Raw genomic sequence first — 23,536 nt, forward strand, 5'->3', positions numbered from 1 at the left:
CAATTTGGCCGTCTCGTTCAGTAGCACTATCGGTCTGTAGCCGAGGATGAGTCTGGTGGCCGCCCCTCCTTCGGAAACAGCACCAACTTCCCTTGCTTCCAAGGCTTCGGAAACTGCCCGGTGCTCAGACAGACAGCTGTAACAGCTCCCGAAGCCTTATAAAATATTCCAGGGCATCGCACAGAACATGCTCTGGAACACCTACTCTGGAACGAGGGGCCAGGCGCAGGACGAGCTCCAGCGGCAGCGTCTCCGTCACGGGGGTGAGGTTGGTGGTTCACTGGGAATGTAAGGAATGGTTATTATTTCTTACGCCACCAATGTCTATGGGCAAAGCTGATCACTTACCAACATGTGACCCATTTATCCGCTCCCCAACCAATTTTATAAAAAATAAATTAATTACAAAACGCGCACTTTGAAAAATGCTTACACAACTTTTTCACCACCGATATGCCACCAAGCATACCATCTAAGAACTTACCGATGTCTATTGTGTATGTAATTACACTGTCTGCTGAATAGCCATTCAAACTGGGACAGAACTATATATAGTATTGCTGTTTAGCAGTAGAATAACTTGTGAGGTGACGAGATCTACATAGATAGGCCTTCACAATACCTTACCATTTGTAAACATTGGAATCGACTAATTAGGTTTCATTCAATAAGTGTTTAGTAAGTACCTACTACCTATGTAGTTTAGTGGATAAAGCAAACAAAAATTAAATAATTATTTAATGTTCTACCACAAATAAAACCTTTGTTGTATATATCTTTAAAACATTCAGATTTAAGCAAACTATCTTTGCAAATTAAAAAAATAAACGATTTAACGACTTCGAACGCGTAGACAGGTACAATAAAAAGATAGGGCAATATTTGTTTTATGACGCATTGTGTCATAAATGCTCTAGGCGCACAGAAATCGCTATCCAACACAGATGCTGGGATATTAACTATGCTAACTTACATGGAAGGTACTTTAGATTATCTCGTATTTTAGGGCTCAAACTACACGACTATTCCATTATTCCATTTATGTTGCGGAGGAATTCACTGTGATATTCTAATTTAGGAAAGTCACTTGCTTGAGCTTCTGATTTTATAATATGCACTCAGCTTCGTCCGACGTTTTATTTGCTTTAATATTTAATTTACCAGACGTTGCAACGCATTGCTTCTATCTGTACCAACAGTTTAAGTAATACTTGGAATCAAACCAGCGATGGCGATATTTTTAGCCCGCCGTTTCGTCACTGGATTAAATACTATAATAAAAACATATAATATAATGTAGGCATGTAGGTAGTGGATAGGTACATACTGTTTATTTCTGGGATTTTTGCAATATTTTTTGACGTTTCTCGTGCTCCATATTGTCTCCATAACCTTGCTCAATAAATGGACTATAGTTACATTCTGAGTAGATATTATATTTTAAATTTAATCAAACATGTTTCCGATTACAGAAGACATTGTAAATAATTCATCCAATTTATTATTGATTGGTGGAATGAAGTTCCTCCAACATTTAAGCCGAGATTACTACGTGATTGAGATTGCCTACTGGTGGAAAACGTAAATTTTAACTAAAGATTGCGGGTTTGAATCGCTATTGGGGACCACTGAGTTTTCATATATCTCATTTTTGTTTATAATTAATCTCAAGCTCGGCGATAAACGAAAATACCGTGAGAAAACTTATAATCGCTAAATAAATTTCAACCACATGTGTATCTTCCAAGTCACATTGGAGCAGCTTGGTGTAATAAGCTCCAAACCTTCTGCTCAACAGGAGAGGAAGCTTTTATTATGGCACATTTACAGTTGGTACCTAAAAAAATGTATTTATTTCTAAAAATCATATTCAAACGTTGTTGTTGTTATATGTTACATAAACAATGAAAATCTAATTTAATTTTTAAAAGCTCGTAAGTATAAAATTTATCCTATAAAGAAATGCAAGTTAAATATTGTCCAAGATTTCACCAGAAAAAATGGCCGACGAGTGCAAAATGTATGCTAATCTGGCATTTGCATATGAGTGGAAAAATCACTGGGCCATTAAAGAGTGACGTACCTTAGAAGTGTGAAAGGGTGGAGTAGGTACCGATTAAGGGCAGTTTAACAAGGAGCCAAGGTGCCATTAAGGTCTAAGACCTTACCGTTCTGAGCCGTCGTTTGTCATGCAAATAGAGAGTGAATAATTTATTGAAGATTCAGCCTCTAGTATTATCATATTCGTTGGATATATTTTGATAAGTGTTTGACTTTCATAGCAAGAAATATGTTATATATAAACTACAAAATTAAAAAAGCAATTATATTTCTAGTGACATTTATATACGCATTTATCTTTTACGAAGCGAAAACAGAATCACATAACTTTCGACACATTTAAACACACATTACGAGATAGGTAGTGTTTATACGGCTGTAGTACATCTTCCTTTAAAGTGAAAAATAATATTACTAGACTAAAATAAGGTTTTCCAATCAAAATAACGCCTTAATTTAATACGTATTATATTTGTAATATTTCAAACTTCAATCTTTTTTACCACATGCACGTACGTACGTATTTTTCACGGAATTATGAATCCGCAAAAATGTTGCTTAGCCCCTTGCATACTGAGAGCCTTTATCCACGGATCACTAGAAACATGTTTTACAAAAAACTCTTAGCATGGGAAAAGAAAGTAAAATAGATGCCCGGCTCGCATTCATAACGTTGGTTTTTGCTCTGGGACATAAATACAATGTCCTCTACATTGTCCGGAGGCACCACGTAAGGCAGCTTGAATTAGTTCCTTTATTTTATTTTGTAGTCCGCTTTAGTGTTGCATTTTAGAAGTAATAGAGAATAATTTAGAACAGTTTTTATAGCGTTGGTCTGCATCGCACTTGTCCTGTTCCACAATATATGTCTTTAAATTTTAAAACTTACGTATATTTATTAAAACTAGTGTTCACCCAATGGTCGAAATTCAACACTAATTACTATTCACTATTTTATAATTTGAAGAAAATATTTATGAATTTGCATGTCTTAATAAAGAAAGAATTCTACATTTATTTATAAAAAAAGACGATAAAATGGTTTTCTCTTTGTCTATTTATATACTGTTTCAATGGAACACGAAGTCAAATAGTCCGATTTCTTCGATATTTTAAAATGTTTAAAAAAAGCTCTTAATCGGCTGAAATTTATTGATTCAGGTTTATAATACTAATTGAAATAGTTATGATGACAACTTTGTGAGTCTTTCTATTATTTCGAGTTTGGTAGTTTGATGTGCCTGCATATTTTCATTTTGTATCCGGCATGACAATCAAAATTTTAAGATTTAATTATAAATATTAAATTCCTAAACCGAATATAAAAAGTAAAGAAGTGTTTCAAACAAACTTTTAAAGTATTTATTTTAAGTTACGTACATAATAACGTAGTTAATTACTATAATTATTATTTTACTATAATTATTATTATGTATGTAGACTTTATTTATAAGGGCTTAGCGATTACGTATCTACTACCAACAAAATAGCTTTTAGGTTAGCTAGGTATATCATGTGCCAGTTATTAGTGTTTATTTCTTAAAATAAACAAATCAACAATCTAATAGAAGCCATTAAAATAACAATTAAATTGAATAAATCAAATGTCACTTAAAATAGCATTGTCACAAATTACAATTGCAGTGTTTATTATTCAATAAATTGTTAAGCTAAGTTAGAATATGACCTCTTATTAATTAAATAATAAACATCTATACAAATAAATTAAACTGAAGTGTCTGGATTTTTTTTCAAAACAATCCCACTTTTTTAATATTACTTGCGAGTTACCAAAATTGAAATCTTTTTGTATTTTTATTTAAGACTACCGTTGCTATCTAATAATTTAAAGTATAATTCAAATATGCATTATGGCTTGGTTGTGCTAGTTATATTATAAATATTATATAATAAATACAAAACATGACTTTTTGGTAGATTTTCGATGTTAGCACTTAAAATGATTACGGACTGGCTTGCATTTTTAAAAATGTTGAATATTGCGACGTAAATAATAATTATGAGGTTTCATGAAAATTGTACTTTATTTAAAATTGTAAGTATAAGAAAGAAGACCAATTTTCGCTACGTATACGTAATATATCTTTAATATAGTACGATCTTTATATATATTTTTTAATTTTATATACATATGTATATAAAATTAAAAAAAGTCTATTATCTATTCAATAGGTATTTCAATTTTCTTAAATTTTATCGGAACAAACATGTACAAACTTAACAATTATAATTTTATAATTTTTTTGTTCTTATCACCGAAAAATTCTTTTATTTATTAATAAATATTAACTTTGATAATACATATTTGCGAAGTAACAGTTATCAAAGATTACATTCAAGTACGTAGATAATAAATAGTCATAGTATGTACAATATGAAATCTTACGCCTTCCATTTTAAAGCAAGCAAAATTTTGTATAGAAACCAAACCCGAATGAGATAAACAAACAAATGTGCGCAGTTACATTAGCAGCAGTTTAATGACGTGAATACAGCTGCAGAAACTTATTATTAAAAACAGTTTGTTGTCACTAGGTCATAAGTGAGGTTATTACCTCCCTATCTTAAAAGTTTTATCAAACTACGATAATATTTAGTGATTACATATTATGTTAAATAACTAGTGTTATACTTTTATATATTAATTTAAAACTAAAGGTTTCGGTGTTGATTTTGAATAGTGGAAATTTATAATGAACTGATAACAATTAGCTATTTACATGCTTACTGTGTTTTCGGGAAACAAGAACGGAATTAATATTATTTAAATATGGCTGTAAATTTCAAAAAGTGTTCTAAATTATTTTCTACTTTGTGTAACAATAATAATTACAAAGCATTGTCGACAACATGCTCAAACAACACAAAAGTGTCTTTTAACTGGGAAGACCCTTTGAATTTAGATCGACTATTACACGACGATGAAAAGGCAGTCCGGGACTCGTTGAAAGCTTATTGTCAAGAGAAACTAATGCCCAGAGTGGTTCAGGCAAATAGAAACGAAGTATTCGATCGGGCGATTTACAAAGAAATGGGTGAGTTAGGGATTCTTGGGTGCACCATTAAAGGCTATGACTGTGCTGGAGTATCATCTGTCACTTATGGGCTCATTACGAGGGAACTAGATGGCGTAGATTCTTCATATCGATCGGCAATGAGTGTACAGAGTAGCTTAGCTATGGGAGCTATATATATGTGGGGTTCAGAGGAACAAAAACAAAAATATTTACCAAAAATGGCAAAAGGTGATTTAGTCGGTTGTTTCGGACTGACTGAACCGAATTTCGGAAGCGATGCGGGTGGACTGGTTACAAGAGCTAAATATGATTCTAAATCAAAATGTTACGTTTTAAGTGGTTCGAAGACTTGGATAACGAATTCGCCAATAGCAGATGTCCTTATAGTGTGGGCTAAAAATGAAGAAAATAAAGTAAGAGGTTTTATAGTAGATCGAGCTCAAGTGAAAAAAGGTCTAGACACGCCCAGAATCAATGGAAAATTTTCTTTGAGAGCTTCGGCAACGGGCATGATATTGCTCGACGAAGTAGCTATACCCGAGGAGAATTTATTGCCCAACGTAGTAGGTATGAAGGGGCCTTTCGGATGTCTCAATAACGCGCGATACGGGATCGCTTGGGGCGCTCTCGGTGCGGCCGAAACATGTTTGCGGATCGCTCGAGAGTACACATTAGATCGGAAACAATTTGGAAGACCGCTCGCCTCAAACCAGCTGATACAGAAGAAATTGGCTGACATGATTACAGAAATAAGTCTCGGCTTTCAAGCTTGCTTACATGTCGGACGTCTAAAAGATGAAGGTTTGGTAGTGCCCGAAATGATATCGCTACTAAAGAGAAATAACTGTGGTAAAGCTTTGGAAATGGCGAGAGTAGCTAGGGACATGCTCGGTGGTAATGGAGTGTCTGACGAGTATCACATTATAAGACACGTCATGAATCTGGAAGCCGTTAATACTTATGAAGGCACCCATGATATTCACTCTTTAATTTTGGGTAAAGCTATCACTGGAATACAAGCATTTTATTAATACCTACTGTTAATATTGCATCATATTGTAAACATATATTATTCTTGTTAACTAATTTCCTGTTAATAAAATTGTTTTATTGATTTTCCTGGTTATTTTTTTAATAACTTAGCAATGTAGAAAATATCATAACGTTTCCAAAAAAAATGATAGTAAAAATTAATGGGACATAAAACTTTGGAGGCGCCGGGTATCGATCCCGGTACCTCTCGCATGCTAAGCGAGCGCTCTACCATCTGAGCTACGCCCCCTGTTACAATAAGTTATAAATTTAGGATTACATGTTTTTTGTGTAGTATTTACATTACACAATAATTTATGTAAATAAAATTCAATGTTACACATACATCTTGATTGCTAAATATATTACATTCTCTTATAAAACATTTTACTTTATTAATATTAAAAATGTATACAAGCTATATAAAAATATCCTTCACAACGCGAATTCAAATCTTTTTCCGAGTCGCATTCGAAAGTAATTGTATTTTTAATACGAACGCGTATTATTCACGAGGGTCTTAAACAAGCAAAATATTCCCTTAATACAAAACGTGTTCCTTTAAACGGTATCATAAAATACTTATGTAATAACATTTTCTTGGGACATTACTCTCGGGAGACAAGGATGACTATTTTGAAGATAATAAGGGGAAATCGTTTTTCTCTTGGAGCACAATTTTGTTTGATAGCTGAATTTTTCCGAGATCTCGAGATGCGCCACAATATCAAGACGGTATATTTATTTTAATGAAACGGTGAGAGAACGCTTTGTACATTACTCTGTTGTGTAGACAATAGAAATGGGTACGAGGTATGTATGAAGTTAAGTTATTTTTTGTTCGCTTTTTATTGTAATATACATACAAATGTATAATATAACTATGGATTCATTGATACGAATTTCGATTCAGTATCGATATCCTTGGGTATTGTTAGTTCAATCGCAGTTGAAACCCATTGAGTGCGATCTATGAATTGCACATTGCACTGTAGCTTTGGAAAAAATAAAGAGTGAGTGAGGATTAAAATGTTTATATGTATGTATTCGTCAGCGATTACGATATAGTAAAAAGCTTAAGCTTTGCTTCTTGTCCAATCTTTGCCTAAAAAATACAAAACATTATATATTTACGTTATTTGTATAGCAATTGAAACTTTTATAATTTTAATTGTTTCCATTGGTAGACTTGTTATGTTGGTGATATGCAAAGATTTATGTTTTATTAAGCATAAGTGTTTGAAAACGATTTTGAGAGTAGCGGAAAACTTTTTAAATATTTGTATATCCTAATATTTGTTGTATTAATTGAATAATAAGTTCATAGTTTTATTATATTTCATTGCTAGTAATGAAACTTTACTTTTATTTACATGGTGGTAGGACTTTGTGTACGCCCGTCTGGGTAGGCAGGCGGTGGTGACCACTTACCATCAGGTGGACCACTTGCCTGTCTGCCTACCTGTTAGGTATCTACCTATTATTTCTATACTATACTAATATTCACGCGTTCTTGCCTCTGGGCCATCTCGGCTAATTATAATATTATATAAAGAGAAAAGATTTGATTTTTTGTATGTCTGTTTGTAATGGGTAAAATCAAATTTTACTTAGCCGATTTTAAGATTTCTTTCGATTTTTGAAAGCTACATTATCAGCGAGTAACATAGGTTATATGTTTTATTTTCAAAAAAATTGGAGATCCCTTCAAAAATTGCAATAATGTAATCCAATCAATTTTCTTCCTACAAATTCATTATTGGCGTAAGAAAGTTATTTGTTCAAAGTGCACGAATTCGGGGCGGGCCGCTAGTATTAGATAAGGTAAAATTTTTGATTCATCATTCGTACATAAAAGTTCCCATATTCAAGATTCCATTAAAACCCATCATACTAAATAAAAAATACAACTAGTGTCGTAAGCATTTGATAAGCAAAATATAAATAAGCATAGTGGGGTGAAAACGAGCATTTTCGTCACACAACACCTAGTAAAATATCATTTTATGCAGACTATCACCCTTACTGTTTATTACCTCAATAAGCTTATGGTGTTTCGAATGAGAATTATTTTTATATTCTCGTGAGAAATAAAAAAAGGGGAAGAATGTTTTATCCGTTTTCATTCTTATAAATAACACTCAGAATGGGTGTTGTATTTGATGCGTATATTTTGCTTCTTAAATTGTTAAAAAAAGTGTAAATGTAAGATTTTGCTATTTATTTCTGAAAGGCGTTTTTGTTGTCATTATTGTGAGTAAATTTGCGCCTTAAATGAGTCACTGCTATTGAACTATTAAATAATCTATGAAATAAAAAATCATACTCAATTCTGAAATATTAGCGTATGGTGCACGTTTTTATTTACCGCATTTATTCATATATACATTTTTTTACTATTAATAGGCCAGCGTTTGACCGTTGACTTGCCTGATGTTAAGCATCGACACGGTCTAGGATGAAGCACGCTTACCTAAAAGATTAAACAGGTTTCTTTGGATTTAAAGACATTGCATTTCTATTCTAGTCTAATTTGGAAATTTTCAGAAAATGCAAAAAAATCTATTGATTACGTTATTTATTAATACTTTATAAATAAGAAATCGATGTAAATGTATCGTTGATTGTCAAACTTTATTTTAAATGGTTGCTGTGGCTTATCTATAAATACAAGTACTTATAATATTTATGCTGTCGCTGACTATTTTTTTTCTTTGAATTTGCCGTCCATGCACCGCTGATGTCCCGGGCTATGAGAGTGACGGAATAGAGAAATAAATGAGTTAGTATGATCATGAAGATTGTCGTTTTCTATAAAAATGCAAAGCAATAATTGTTTGATATAATTTTTACTAATGCCACACATGATAATCGTTTGAATAAAATTCATTAATCATTTAAATATTGCAATAGAGTAATATTGATTCTCATTAGCCAGTTTGTATTGAAAATGGCTGACATAAACAAAAACAGTTTCGAGCAACGAGTTTCATTTCACTAATTAAACCTGAGTTGATTGAACGCAATGCGCATTACACAACGATATATTTATATATCGTATTATACAACTATAATGTATCGCATTATATAATCTATCTTTACCAATATTATAAAGCTGAACAGGTTGTTTGTTTGAACGTGATAATCTCAGGATCATAATAGAAAATCAATAATAACTGGTAGAATAAGGATCTGCATAAAACTTTTATATCATAATACATAATATAATTATATTATCCATATAAACTTTAACTATGACAAATCTCACTCTCCTTCGTGCATGCTTAAAAAGGTGTACAAAATTTTCTCATCACATATTAATATATGTATACATTTTTATATATAAAATATTACAAAGCTTTGTATTATAAATAGTATTTTACCCGCGACTCCACTCCTGTTATAATTAAGAATTCTTAAATACCAATTTCCATAGCCCTTTTTTCAAAAAATAAAAGAATTTAATACAAACTTTCATCCCTTTTATCACTTTCATTTTTAAGTATTATTTCTACTTAGAATAATAGTTATAACTTTATAACCTACTGTGTAAAAGGAACTCTTGTGCAAGTTTTCAAGGTGCTGTTTGGGCTGTGCGTTGATGTGTCAGTCCATTATATTTTTATATATAAAGATGGTATTAAAAACATAAGTATATTAATATCCTATTATTCACTTGTATATAATAGCGATTGGTATATTGGTAGATATATTGGTTGGTATTAAAGACACGTTGAGTACAGAAACTGAAAGAAACGTGTCAAAAAAAAAACTTTGTTTTCTTCTAAGATTTTTAGGCGAATTCAAAATTAAGAAGGTTATCCATTCAGTGTTCCTTTTTTATGTGTCTTTGTTCATAACTTTGGCAATTGTGAACGGATTTTGATAAAAAAAAAATTCAATCAGTTACTATTAGTAAGTACTTTATATTTCTGTAGCCACAAAATGAGTGTAGCATTTATATAAATAAGTATTCACATAAAAGTGACCTGATTAATATTATTTAGTATGGCACGGAATGGCAATCCTAAGGGAATGAGTTTTGCATTGCTTGGTTTGGTTAATCAAATCCAACTCAGGTGGGTTCTAGTACGTAACTTTGTATTAATTAATGTTTTGTGCTAAAATATTACCATAATATTTTACCAGCCAGTAAAGGAAATGTATATTAGTTCGTTAATATTTGCATCACGCAGCAACGCCTGGCCAAGGTTGTGAATGCAACGCTGATATTATGAGTTATATTTTATAACTAGCTGTTACACCCGATTCCGTCCATTTTTGTTTCGTAAATTTCATCGTCTGCTTGCCTATGTATGTCCTATTGAATTTCCCATGCTACTTAAATATCAAATTTCATTGCGACCTGTTCAGGTGTTTACTTATGATAAAGTAACAAGCAGACAGAAAAAGTTATTTATGAAAATGAATGATAGACAAATCACTCACAGCCTGTGAAAAAAAGTTGTGAGAGTTTTTTTGAAAATTCATCACCGAAGATGATGAAACTTAAGAAGATATTTTGTATGTTAATTCGTAATTTTTAATATACTAGGATTCTGTTAAAAGAAATTCTATGTTAAAAGAAAGCTATTGTGAAATTGGAGGTTTCTTAGTAGTGTTTCCGAGTGGATATATGTTTCCGGAAACAGTAGTTAACACTAGAAAAAAAAACTATCGTTCTATCAATAGTAGGTGGATTAACTTATCAGATAACTATAAAAGACTATTTTACAAGAATAAAAACTTGGAAACACGCTTAGGAATGTACATATTAAATATTTCTTCTATAACAAAAGTGATTATACACGGCCTGGTTTAAATGAAACATTTAGTTAAACTCAGGTTCTCGATCTAAAATACGATGTTCAAAGCCTCTAATAGGATACTAGGTTAATACAGCTCTATTATGCATCCGGACTGAGCTGGATATGCGGCTTCGCAAATTTACTTCTATTTGTGTGACGAGAACGTTTGACATTGCACTAGAGTTGTACTAATACAAATTCAGGTTGCTTTGTTCCGTGAAATAGTAAATAACGTGATATAATCACCTCTCTGTATCCGATTCCCATCACTATTTGATTAACAAAGTTAGACGCGAATAGATGGAATAGATTTCAATTGTACTTTGCTGCATTTCGATATTTCATCATCATCAATTTTAACTAAAAAAACTGTTGAACAGATTTTAATGCGCACATTATTCTTTAGATTTAGACTTTCTTATAATATATCTTTAAATTAAGAATACTGTTCAGTATTGACGCGTAATGAAAAAATGTTTTCTAAAAAGTTTGACAGTTATATATAGTAATATATAGTAGTAGTATAGACAGTATGTATGTTATGATAAGGTACATACATAAATTTGTATGTCTCTAATATAGTTCATACTACAAAAATCAAAAAACATTGTTCCATTTTTTTAATATACTTATCTCATTATTTATTACTGATTTTTCATTAAAAATTGTCACATTAAAATAATTATGTATTATAAAAATAATGGAGCTCGTTATTTTAATCCACATTTAACGTAGCAATAATAAAAACCTATTCATATTAGCTGTAAGTACATCGTAAAAGTGGAACATAGCCCGCGTTTCCCATTGTAAAATGCGGGTATACTTTTCCGCACCCGTTGTTTTTCATGAAACTTTTCACATTCCAGTTAGAAAAGTAGATCAGTTGGATAGTTTAGAGTAATTTGCATCTTTCGCCAAATCTGAATTACAATAGACTAGGAAAAGCAATTAATACTTGAAGTTCACCCATTTCAAATTCGAGTCGGATGCTCTTTTGAATTTTGTTGATTTACTTCAATGGAACTTTAAACGCTTTTAGGCAATCTAGTTCACCTAATCAGGAATAAATAATGATCTCTATTCGAATCAAGTTTAATGTATTCTTCAGTGGCTTTTGCGTTGAGATTTATTATCTTTATTAAATTTTTAAGTAATTTGAGTTTTTTATTATAATTTTTAATGAGTAAGAATCTTTTATATTGATATTTTCTTATTACTAGAATTCACTCTGAATGTCGCGATATTTTTTTACACGACTACCCAAAAAGGTATGTAATATTTTTAAGGGGTTCATGTATATATGTGTTCCTTTATTGGCTTCATTCCACTATAACTTTTAAATGCCTGGATATATTTGAACGTATGGCATATATTTAGAATCCTTACATCATTCTGATTAACACTGGATATAAATTCATTCCCTCATTCATTCAGGGCAGTTATAATTTTTAATTTTTAAGATAAAAATATTTTTATATTTCTTCTTCTTTTTTTATTGATAGCATTAAAGTCATCAATAGCCACCAAACAAAAGCAAGAAAATTGGTTGAAAAAGAGAGAAGAACAAAGACAAAAAATCCGTATGCTAAGAGGAGAAAAAATACGGAACTTTGTTCTTTGCCTATTTACATATAGAAAAGAAATATTTATTTCTTATTAAAACGCTTGACAGTTACATAAAGAAATGATCCATATGGCTTACGCAAATTCGTCCCGCTCTGCCTTATTGCCGACGGGATTTCGGACTTTGTGCTTTGTTACTTCTAATACTACGTTTACGCACTCTTCCCGTTAGTAGATAACCATGGCTGATAATAGTATTAATTTACGAAAAAATCACTGAGCTACAGCAAAAATGCATGTTATGAAATCGTGGCCGGATTCTGGAAAACCACTTGTTTTTTATGTGCTTAATTTGTGTTTATAGTTCGTCTCGTGCTCGGCGGTGAGAAAAAATATCGTAAGAAAGCCTGTAACCTGGAAGCAGCGTGGTAGAATTAGCTCCGAACAATCCCTACCCAGAAGGAATTTGATTAGCACTGGAATATTTACAGACTGTTCTTTCCTTTAATTATCTACATACCTACAAATTTGTTTACAAAATAAATATTCACAATGTATCGCGACATATTTTCCAGTTACAAACGTAGTGATTTTTTATGTATGTATGTAAATAAATCTGTTTATCCGGATCCTTGAGATGGGTCTACGCTGTATTGTTATTCACGATTCTGAAAGCGTTCGTGTGGATGCGTTTCGATATGCAGTGAAGTGGTTTATGTGTTACATATGTCTTTTACATATGTGTGAATGAAATATTCACGCCTAAATTGTGGTAAGAGAGGGACCGAGCGTATTGTAAGTTATATTATAAGGTACAGTTGTTACAAAAGTAATAATGTATACTATCGTTACGGTAGTTTGATGGCCATGATGCTCGAAGTTTTTTTTTATTGTAAATAGATAGGCAGATAGACAAATTATCTGATAGAAAATAATCACCATCGCTCATATAACTTTGCACTGGAAGGAAATATTCAACATCTCTTATATCGCCACTGTGGCATCAACCTTGGTAAGAGTTCTGGAGTAAAATGTTATGCCCTTTGCCTGTAGTTATATTGACTCACTCACTCTTCAAGCCAGAACACAACAATAGTAGGTATTGCTGTTTAGCGGTAGAATATGTGATTCGTGGTACCAGACGGGCTTGTACAAAGTTGAATAATAAAATAACTTGGTATGGTTGACGTTTGTTTACTTACCCAATGGTTCAGAGCGTAACACGGTACGGACTCGCTGAATAAATTGCAATCATCGTTTTAAATTATTTTCGTGTATGTAATTTTCAACATAAGCCAGCTTATGAGAATGTCAATATTTCATTGTAGTTAACGATTTTTATTGATACATGAAATTAACACCGATATTTATTATAGTGATTGTGATTTTTTTTTAAATTTCAAATGAACGTTTTTGTAGCGAATCCTCTTTGAGAGCATGCTGGATGTACTCCTCTTTCTTTCCATTAAAACTAAATTGTCCGAAATTAATATCTACGTCATGAACTTGTCACCAGGTCTAACATCACTAAATTCCGTTGCGTGGTTTCTGAATAATAAAATACATAGGGAGGATACGTACTTTGGAAAACAATGCTTTTTGTCTAATTAGTTTAAACTTGATTCTAAACTTATTATATTTAGTTCAAATTTATTATTTTAATAATATGAAAATTAAAGTAAACGATTAAAAAAAAATATTAAAAGTGAAAATACACTGAAGAATAAAAATCCTTATGTTATTTTAGTATTAAATACAACTTTTATACTAGAAGTGTTATGAGAATCATGACGCGTTCAGCTTTTATGAAAAATGAGCGAAGATTTTAATATCCCGAGTTTTTTTATAAACAAAGATTTTCATAACGTTAGGTTGAATTTAATTGAAAAATTCTTTAAAATCCTTACTAATAATGTACAGCGGTTGTTTACTACTTTTTTTCTTCTTCTTTCGAATGTCTAATTACTGATGACAAAGAAAACCGCATACAGCTATCGAGCTATTAAACATTTCTTAGCAAAGCCATAATATTATAAAGGATTTAATTTTATTTTTATTTATAAACTCAAGATTCGCTGGTCTGGTGAAGTAACAAAGCCAAGATATATTTATTTATTAGCTACTCGCCCCGGCTTCACACGGGTAGAATAAGGGTTAAAATAAAACGTTCATATTGTAATACACATAACTCTAATGGCTTACGCGGCACACGTCAGTATCACACGTCAACATTTATTATCACATTTCAGCCTGTTTTAACAAAATCTTAATGAATTTTACACCTAAGCCTTTGTAACGAATCACACCGTCCACTGTATAGAAACCGGTTGGTAGGTTTTAGCATTTATAGTAATAGCCGATGAATTGTTTAAAAACACGTTTAAAAATTTTAGTACAAATTTCTAACGGGTAAAATATCTTGTGATAAATTTATTTAATATAACACCAATTTTCATATATTCGAAAAATTAACCAGCACTTCTATCGAAAGTGAAGGAAACGAATCAAAAAGTTAAATTTTTATAAATTCACCAACAATCACAACTGCATATTTGTATAGGATTTTATACCGCAGCTTCGTCCCTTCACTATTTCCGAGACATAAGACGGGACTAATGTCAATGTATTCACACAGGTGGCGTAGATAGCGTCCCCGTTTCCAGGGCAACAAAGATAGAAACCCTTGCTATCATAAGGAATAATTTAAGTGGGCTTAATAAGAGGACGAAGGTCGATAATGGCAAGATTTTATGTTATGTAATTAAGAGAATCGTGACAGTGAAGATCGTGTTATTCAAAAGAGTCCATCTCCTTGAAATAACACGATCATTGTCGATCTGTTATAAAACAGTCTTCTTAAACTGATTTCGTTAACGATACCATCGAGCTGAACACTCCATTTGATTCTAGTGACAAATCTAATAGATTAAATTTTATTAAATATCATCATACATTAAATATTCAATATTATTTATAATATATTATTAAATATTATTTAATTTTTTTTTCAGCCTTTTGCCGTCCATTGCTGGACGAAAGCCTCCCCCATACAACGCCAACCATCCCGATCTTGGGCAGTCCGCATCCATCCCGAACCTGCCACCTTTTTTAAATCGTCGCCCCATCTTGTCACAGGGCGTCCTACACTACGTTTGCCTAAGCGTGGTCTCCACTCCAACACGTGTCGGCTCCATCGGCCATCAATGCGCCTGGAGACATGACCAGCACACTTCCACTTCAGCGAGCTAATTCTAAGCGCGATGTCGGTGACTTTAGTTCTCTGGCGAATTTCCTCATTTCGGATTCTATCTGCCAGAGAAACCCCAAGCATCGCGCGTTCCATTGCTCGCTGAGCGACCCTAAATTTGTGGACCAGTCCTACGGTAAGTGTCCACGTTTCGGCACCGTAAGTCATTACAGGTAGGACGCACTGATTGAAGACCCTGGTCTTAAGCGACTGTGGGATCGACGATTCAAAAATATGACGTAACCTCCCGAATGCCGCCCAGCCCAAACGTATTCTTCTTTTAGCCTCCTTCTCAAAGTTGTGCCGGCCAAGTTGTATAGTTTGGCCCAGGTAGATATATTCCTGCACAACTTCAAGTGGAGATTTACGACCACTGGTCTCGGGGATACATGACGGTTTGCCATAATTTTGGTCTTTTCAATGTTCATCCCGAGACCTACTTGTCTTGAAGAATCGCTCAGGCTGTTTAGCATCTCTTCCAAATCCTGCAGAGTCTCCGCCATGATGACAATGTCGTCGGCAAATCGCAGATGTGTAATGTGTTGGCCATTTATATTAATGCCGCGTCCGTTCCAATCGAGCGTCTTGAAGACGTCCTCCAATGCATTGGTAAAGAGTTTCGGTGATATTACATCTCCCTGTCTTACCCCGCGATGCAATTGGATTGGTCTTGTGTTCTGATCTTGTACTTGGACAGTCATGGTTGCGGCTTCGTACAAACACTTTACCACCTGGACATACCGACAGTCAATTAGGCATCTCTGCATGGATTCCAGAACAGCCCAGGTCTCGATGGTATCGAAGGCTTTTTCGTAGTCCACAAACGCTAGGCATAGAGGCTGATTATATTCCTCGGTCTTCTGTATTATTTGCCTTAGTGTGTGTATGTGGTCTACGGTACTGAAGCCTTTTCGAAACCCAGCCTGTTCCACGGGTTGGAAGTCATCGAATTTTCGGGCAAGATGGTTCGTGATTACCCTCGAAAACAATTTGTAAACATGGCTTAAAAGTAAAATGGGGCGGTAGCTTTTCAGAAGAGCTTTGTCACCCTTCTTGAAAAACAGCACCACCACACTTCTGCTCCATGTCTTCGGTGTTATAACGTTGTGGAGGACGGAATTAAAGATGTTAGCCAGCTCTCTCAGAACTGGTGTGCCTCCTGCTTTATGAAGCTCTGAGGTAATTCCGTCATCTCCTGGAGCCTTGTTGTTTCCAAGTTGCCCGAGAGCAATCCTTATCTCGCCCAAATCGATGTCGGGAAGATCGTCTGATAGATGGCGTGTTAGTCTGGCTCGTGGGTCATCCGCACTGTGGGACTTAGGTGGAGGTACTCGTGATGAGTATAAATCGCCATAGTACTTTTCGACTTCAGCTAGAATCTCTGGTTTTGAGGTGACGGTTGTGCCTTGTATGGTTCTGAGTTTTGTCAGGTGACAACAGGAGGTATGTGACTTTGCAAGAACCTTGAGCCCCTATTGAGTGCTATAGCATCTTCAATATTCCGGGTATTCGCTCGTCTTGTGTCAGTTTTACGCCTTATTAGTTTTTTAACCTTCCTGTTAAGTGCCTGACACTCAGATGGCGTCATGTTCTGCTGTTCTCGTCCCCTCGTCATCTCGTTCAGAGTTTCGCCTGAGAGCTTCGACTTACGTCCATTGCTCTTTTGTCGAAAGTAATTTTGGCCTACCTCGCGGATGACACGCACCAGACCATTGGTGGCGTCGTCAATGCCCTGCCTGGTTTCCAAAATGGCAAATCGGTTCTGTAGTTCCAGCTGGAAGCTTTCGCAACCAGCTTCGACCTGAGGCAGAGTTGGTCTAAGATTCGACTTCATTAACCGCGATCGTTCTATTTTATTGTTAATATTCAGGGTGCCTCTTACCAGGCGGTGATCACTTCCAGTGTTTACCCTGTTGATCACGGAGACATCCCTAAATTATTGGCGCTTATTGGATAAAATGAAGTCGATCTCATTCATCGCTATGTTATCGGGGCTTCGCCAGGTCCACTTCCTTTGGGGCTTTTTCTGGAAAAATTAATTCATCAGAAATAATCGCTGAGCCTCGAGGAAGTTTACCAGCATTTGTCCCCGATGATTTCTGCGCCCATAGCCGAATTTTCCTACCCTCGATTCACCATCTTCTTGTACTCCCACTTTGGCATTGAAGTCACCCATAACAATTATGTAGAAGGTATTGGTACGAGACATAGCTTTCACTATGTCTTTGTACATGGCTTCGACCTCTTCGTCAGTGTATGTAGACGTTGGGGCATACACTTGTATAACCTTCAAGGCATACCTCTCGGTTATCTTTAAGACGAGGAATGCCACCCTCGCCGACACACTGCCAACCTCCTCGACATTGCATCTGAGTGACTTGTGGATCAAAAAGCCGACGCCACCTTGGGATGGTTGGTGTCCTTCTCGGAAGTAGAGTAAGTGACCGGCATCTAGTGTCATCGTGTCCTCGCCCTGTCTTCGGATTTCTGATAGACCTACTATATCCCAGTTAATACGACTTAACTCTACTTCCAATTCTGTTTTTTTTCCAAGATGTTCGTCCAGCCGCAAAGAGCGTCCATTATACGTGGCCAGAAACAGTCGCCGTTTGTGGTACCCTGCCGTAGCCCGGGGATTCTTAGCACCCCCCATCGCACCGTTACCATGGCCGGTACCGTGGCAAGGAATAGTGTGATTACCGGGAATTGGGGGCCGTGAATTTTTGTCGTCACTCATAGGGGGGTTTTTGCCTTAGTCACCACGCTTAGCAGGCTGGTTGGTGACCGCAGTGGCTGGAAATCTTTCACTAATAGCGCTGCTGCCCGCTATCAGGATTTGCATTTTCGGATTCCAGCATTTGTGTGGTTATACCGCCACGATTTCGGTCGCCAGAGCCTCGTTCGTTGATTAGCAGGATGTACCACGAGCAGGTGAGGTTGACAGTAGAGAGCCTAGGTTGTTATCGGCTCCCCTTTATACCCCTTATACTTATATTATTTATAAATATTAAATATTAATATAAAAACATAAGTAAAGGTTATTTTGTGTTAGTTTTTTTTAAATATATATTTTATGATATAACCAGGTGGACGAGCAAATGGGATACTTGATGGTTAGTAGTCACCACCGCCCATAGACATTGGCGATGTAAGAAATAATAACTATTCCTATCATTGCCAATGCGCAACCAATCTTGGGGACTGAGATGTTATGTCTCTTGTGCCTGTAGTTATACTGGCTCACTCACCCTTTAAACGGGAACCCAATAATACTAAGTGTTACTGCTTACAGGCAAAATATTTGATGAGTGGATGTTACCCACCCAGACAGGCTTGCACAAAGTCCTACCACCAGTTCAACTTAATAAAGCGATTGTTATACACTTATTAATTATATAAACTCTACAATCCGAAAGTTCAAATCTTGTTGGATAACGTTAGAGAATTATAACTGTTTTAATAAAAAATACCACAGTTGTTATACCTTTTAATAAAGAGCGGGATATGTGGATAAAATCACTAACAAAACTAAATGATATGATAAATATGTGTTAAAAATAATATAAATATGTGTGTTGAGAGAGTAAACTGAGCTATCGTAAATGATAACTTTACTGTCTGTGCTTATAAGTCAAAGGCTAGCTTCATTAGCATATACAATGTAAATTACTATAAATTTCGACGGTAATCAATGTTTAAGCTACGTACATTTAGCTCGAATTGCCCATTTCAACGGGACGCCATCCAAGGTATCACTCAGTAAACAATGAACCTTCTCAATTTAAAATTTACCATATTTTATCTTATATGTTTTAGGTAACCGTACTTTAAATATAAATTTTAAATTTGTTTTTTTTTTCTATTTATTAGCTTACGAATGAAGGCTGAATTTGGATACTTAAAAAGTGAAATAAATTGTTTAATTATAAAATATTAATAAATGTAACAAACCACAGAAAAGTATACACACTATAACACGAAAATTAATAAAAAAATGGAATTGTTTGCTTTCCTAAGTAAAGGATAACAGAGTTAAAATTTTGTTTGGGATATTTAAATATTTGTTTCATCCACCCCGGGATTTGATATTATACAATTGTTTGCACATGCTTTATATTGGTATATCGTAAAATCGTTCAAAAAAATTTGTTTGTGCAAACAAAAAAACTCGCGGAAATTAGCAATTTTCCAAATCCATAGGAAGTAATATGTGATGTTAGTAAAATTTCGTTTCTCAATACTGGCGCTTATTTCATTGTCCGATTTCGTAAATTGAACTTTAAGAGGAAATCCTGAAGAAATTTAATTTAACTATGTTTATTGTGTATAAAAGAACATAAGTTTTTATGTGTATTTTTAAAGATAATTTTCTGAAGTCCAAGTCAGTGTCAACCCAAAAAAAAAAATGGGCAAAAAAAATCTTTGAAAATCGTATTTAAAACGACAGCATCAGTTAAAAGTTTTTTGCGATCAAATGTAGCCAACGCAACGGTTACATAGTTGAATAAAAAATGTTTTGGATGGTCGCCAGAATGCCGTCCGCTGACTTAAAATATTTGATAATATCGGTCAGACTAGATAACAAATAGAAATGATAAAAATTAACGCACACATTAAATAAATATACTTTTATACTATATATAATATTATTAATATTACTATACTATTTTTTATATATATATTTTTTATTTTCTTCATATACTTATTTGTGAAGGCCATAACATATCTGTTTAGTTAGTGTAAATACCGTGTAAATTAGTGTAAGTATTCTTAGTCATTATTAGTAAAATATATATTGGTCTGCTTGTCTATCGCATTAGGTTTAGCCCATAAGATTTAAGTCTTAAAGAAATAAAAAAAAACATTACGACACGTACAATCACATCACGTAAATGGGCATTAAAAAAAATATAATCATTGTATTTTAATTCAGCGCTTAAATAAGTAGGAAATATTTTATTATTCATAACTTGTTTCAGCGATTTACGCTTAAAGGCTTATAAAAATGCAAAGATTATAGGTATATTTTGTTCGTTGAGGTAATTTATGCCTACTCTACACCGTACCAAGAGTAACTGGGACATCTTATCTTAAAAATTCAATATGGCTAAACGTACATGGATTGTGGGATATATCACGTGGAAGCAATTTGAGCACCTCTCTTCTGAGCACTAAACGTTATTTATGGTAAGCCTTTCGCACTCAGTGGATTGCTCACATTTAGTTTCTAACAATTTTTGGGAGCGTTGGATTTGTAAGCTATCGTAAGTAGGGTAGCTATTGATACATACCTGATTTTAAATTTAATATGCATTTCACTACTAACAAGTAAAATAAATAAGAATATATAAAAATAAATTATACAACCAATTTTGTTGTACTAGTTCTTTAGTATATTTAATGTAATATTTATAATTTTTGGTTATCAATAAACTGTTATCATTTTGTTTCTTTTGACATAAAAACTAATTCAAAATAATAAATTGATAGATAAAACATTTATTTGCCCTAACACAACAATACATACTATACGGAACATTTCGGAAAATATTTACGAAAATGTCATATTTTTAGAATCATACAAACGTCTGCATAAACAAAATAGACCAATAAAAACAATAAAAAAATTAAATAGTGTAATTATTATTTTTATTTCAATTCGCTTACACCTTACATATATATATATATATATATATATATATGTTCACTTATAAATGCTTTTTAATTTACTATGGAACATAATAAATTGTATACCTATCTACAGCCTTATTTATAAACGTTTTTTAGCGGATGATATAATAACAGTACAATAGATGCCTGTGAATATCCCACAGCTGGTCTAAGGCCTCCTCTCTTTTTTTTAAGGCGAAGGTTTGGAGCTTATTTAACCACTGCTCCAATGCGGGTTGGTAGAATACACATGTGGCATAATTTCAGTGGAATCAGACAAACGCATGTTTCCATGATGTTTTTCTTCACCGTCAAGCACAAGATAAATTGTGAACACAAATTGAGCACACGGAAATTCAGTGCAGCTTGCCCGTATTTGAACCCACGATCATTGGTTAAGAGTCACGTGTTCTAACCATTGGACCATCTTGATTTGATAAATAATACTGTGAATTCAAATTCAAAACAAATTCTTCTTTCGAATGTCAAATTAATGATGAAAGAAAGAGGAAAATTAGTAGTGTACTAAACATCCATTTAACAACGTACATATTATTTTTAAGGAGTAAGTAACAGGTGAAGTTATATACTTCGCATAATATTTTAGTTTTTACTCAAAATTCAATTATAATTTTGCATCGCGTAGTTCCGCATATCTCCTTTTTTAATCAAGCAAATTGACGTTTTATCGATAAAATGAAAAACAAGTTAACTTATTTTATCACAACTTTGATTATTATAATAAATTGATTCAATTTATAACATAAATTACTTTCGTTTCCAAATATATATTATTATATCGTAATCAATGTTCAAACTTCGTTTATTTAGAAGCAATGACCCATTTTACGAGACGCCTTCCAAAGCCTTCGCTCAGGATACAATGGGCCGCTTAATTTTAACAATTACCATATTTTTTAACTTAACATCTGTTGGTTTATTTTTCAGAGATTTTAATTATGATTTTCTCGTACACAATTTTGTTGCGAAAGTGCTTTTCATTTGTTTATTAAAACAAGGGCCGACGTGAAGTTTACACCTTAAAGCATAAAACATTACACTAAATTTGTACATGGGTATTTTCATGAAAATTAAGCAAAAAATATTGACAATAAAAATAAATAATGTACTTTGTATAAAAAAATTACAAAAAGTTTCAAAATTTGCGTTTTTAATTAAGTTCATACATTTTGTAAGGCTTCCTTTAATATTGTTAAATTCATTATATACGTGCACACATATTTTATCAATTATATACGAGTACCATCTTCCGTCTGCGGCTTTACCACGTTTAAAGAAGGAGATCAAGTTTATAGTATGTATATACCATACATACTATATTTATATATTTATAAAATGTATGGAAATTTCACAAAGCGGAACAAACAAACTAACTCTCGAATTTAAAATATTAGTTAGGATATCAATAAGCATTGCTAGAAATTCAAGTCGATTACGTCTAAATTTTATTTTATAGAATTGTGTAACTTCATATCTATTAAATATGTAATATATTTCTTTTAATTATCTATTAAATGTATAATACAAGAGATGAAAGTTTATTATATTACGTATAAGCAAAACAAGCATAAAATTTAATTATTTTCTTAATAAAAGAGGTTTCACAGACCTTCAAATTTTGTTAAAATTTAAAAATTATCGTTATGATTCCAGCAATAAATGTTAATGAAATTTAATCTCTGTTTGGGACATTTGAATATTTGTTTAGGCTAGAGGTTATATTATTATTGAATCGTCCGGTAAATAGACCGCAAAATTAATATTTCGTCGAATTAAATCGATTTACTGGTATTGCTTTATATTTTTATTTGAATGTTTTGTTTTACTATCGCAATAATCATAACTCAAAGAGACAGAGAGAGTTATGGTAAGTGGTCATTATTGCTCATAGTCATTGTCACTATAAGAAACACTAATCATCTCTTACATAACCAATAAGCCAACAACCAAACACGAACAAGAATTATACAAGTATTGCTGTTTGATAGTAGCGTAATATGTGCTGTGTTCCCTACCCGGACTTGAAGTCTCCTCATTCTTCATTTCGTTTTTATTTATGTATATAAAATTTAATATAAAAGGGACGTGGGGATAAC

The 23,536-nt window shown here is 33.2% G+C and overlaps 1 protein-coding gene and 1 non-coding gene across 2 annotated transcripts; one reads left to right on the top strand and one right to left on the bottom strand.

The window, feature by feature from the left end:
• The first annotated feature begins 4,586 nt into the window (after positions 1-4,586).
• Positions 4,587-6,213, top strand: LOC126773739 (glutaryl-CoA dehydrogenase, mitochondrial). The gene has a single exon (XM_050494847.1). The coding sequence runs from the start codon at positions 4,853-4,855 to the stop codon at positions 6,128-6,130; it is 1,278 nt and encodes a 425-aa protein (XP_050350804.1). The 5' UTR covers positions 4,587-4,852; the 3' UTR covers positions 6,131-6,213.
• Positions 6,214-6,308: 95 nt separating this feature from the next.
• On the bottom strand, positions 6,309-6,381 carry Trnaa-agc (transfer RNA alanine (anticodon AGC)). Its single transcript has one exon. It is a non-coding gene; the product is annotated as a tRNA-Ala (tRNA).
• Positions 6,382-23,536: the final 17,155 nt, after the last annotated feature.

Source organism: Nymphalis io, chromosome 15 (assembly GCF_905147045.1).
Source record: "Nymphalis io chromosome 15, ilAglIoxx1.1, whole genome shotgun sequence".
Lineage (NCBI taxonomy): Eukaryota > Metazoa > Arthropoda > Insecta > Lepidoptera > Nymphalidae > Nymphalis > Nymphalis io.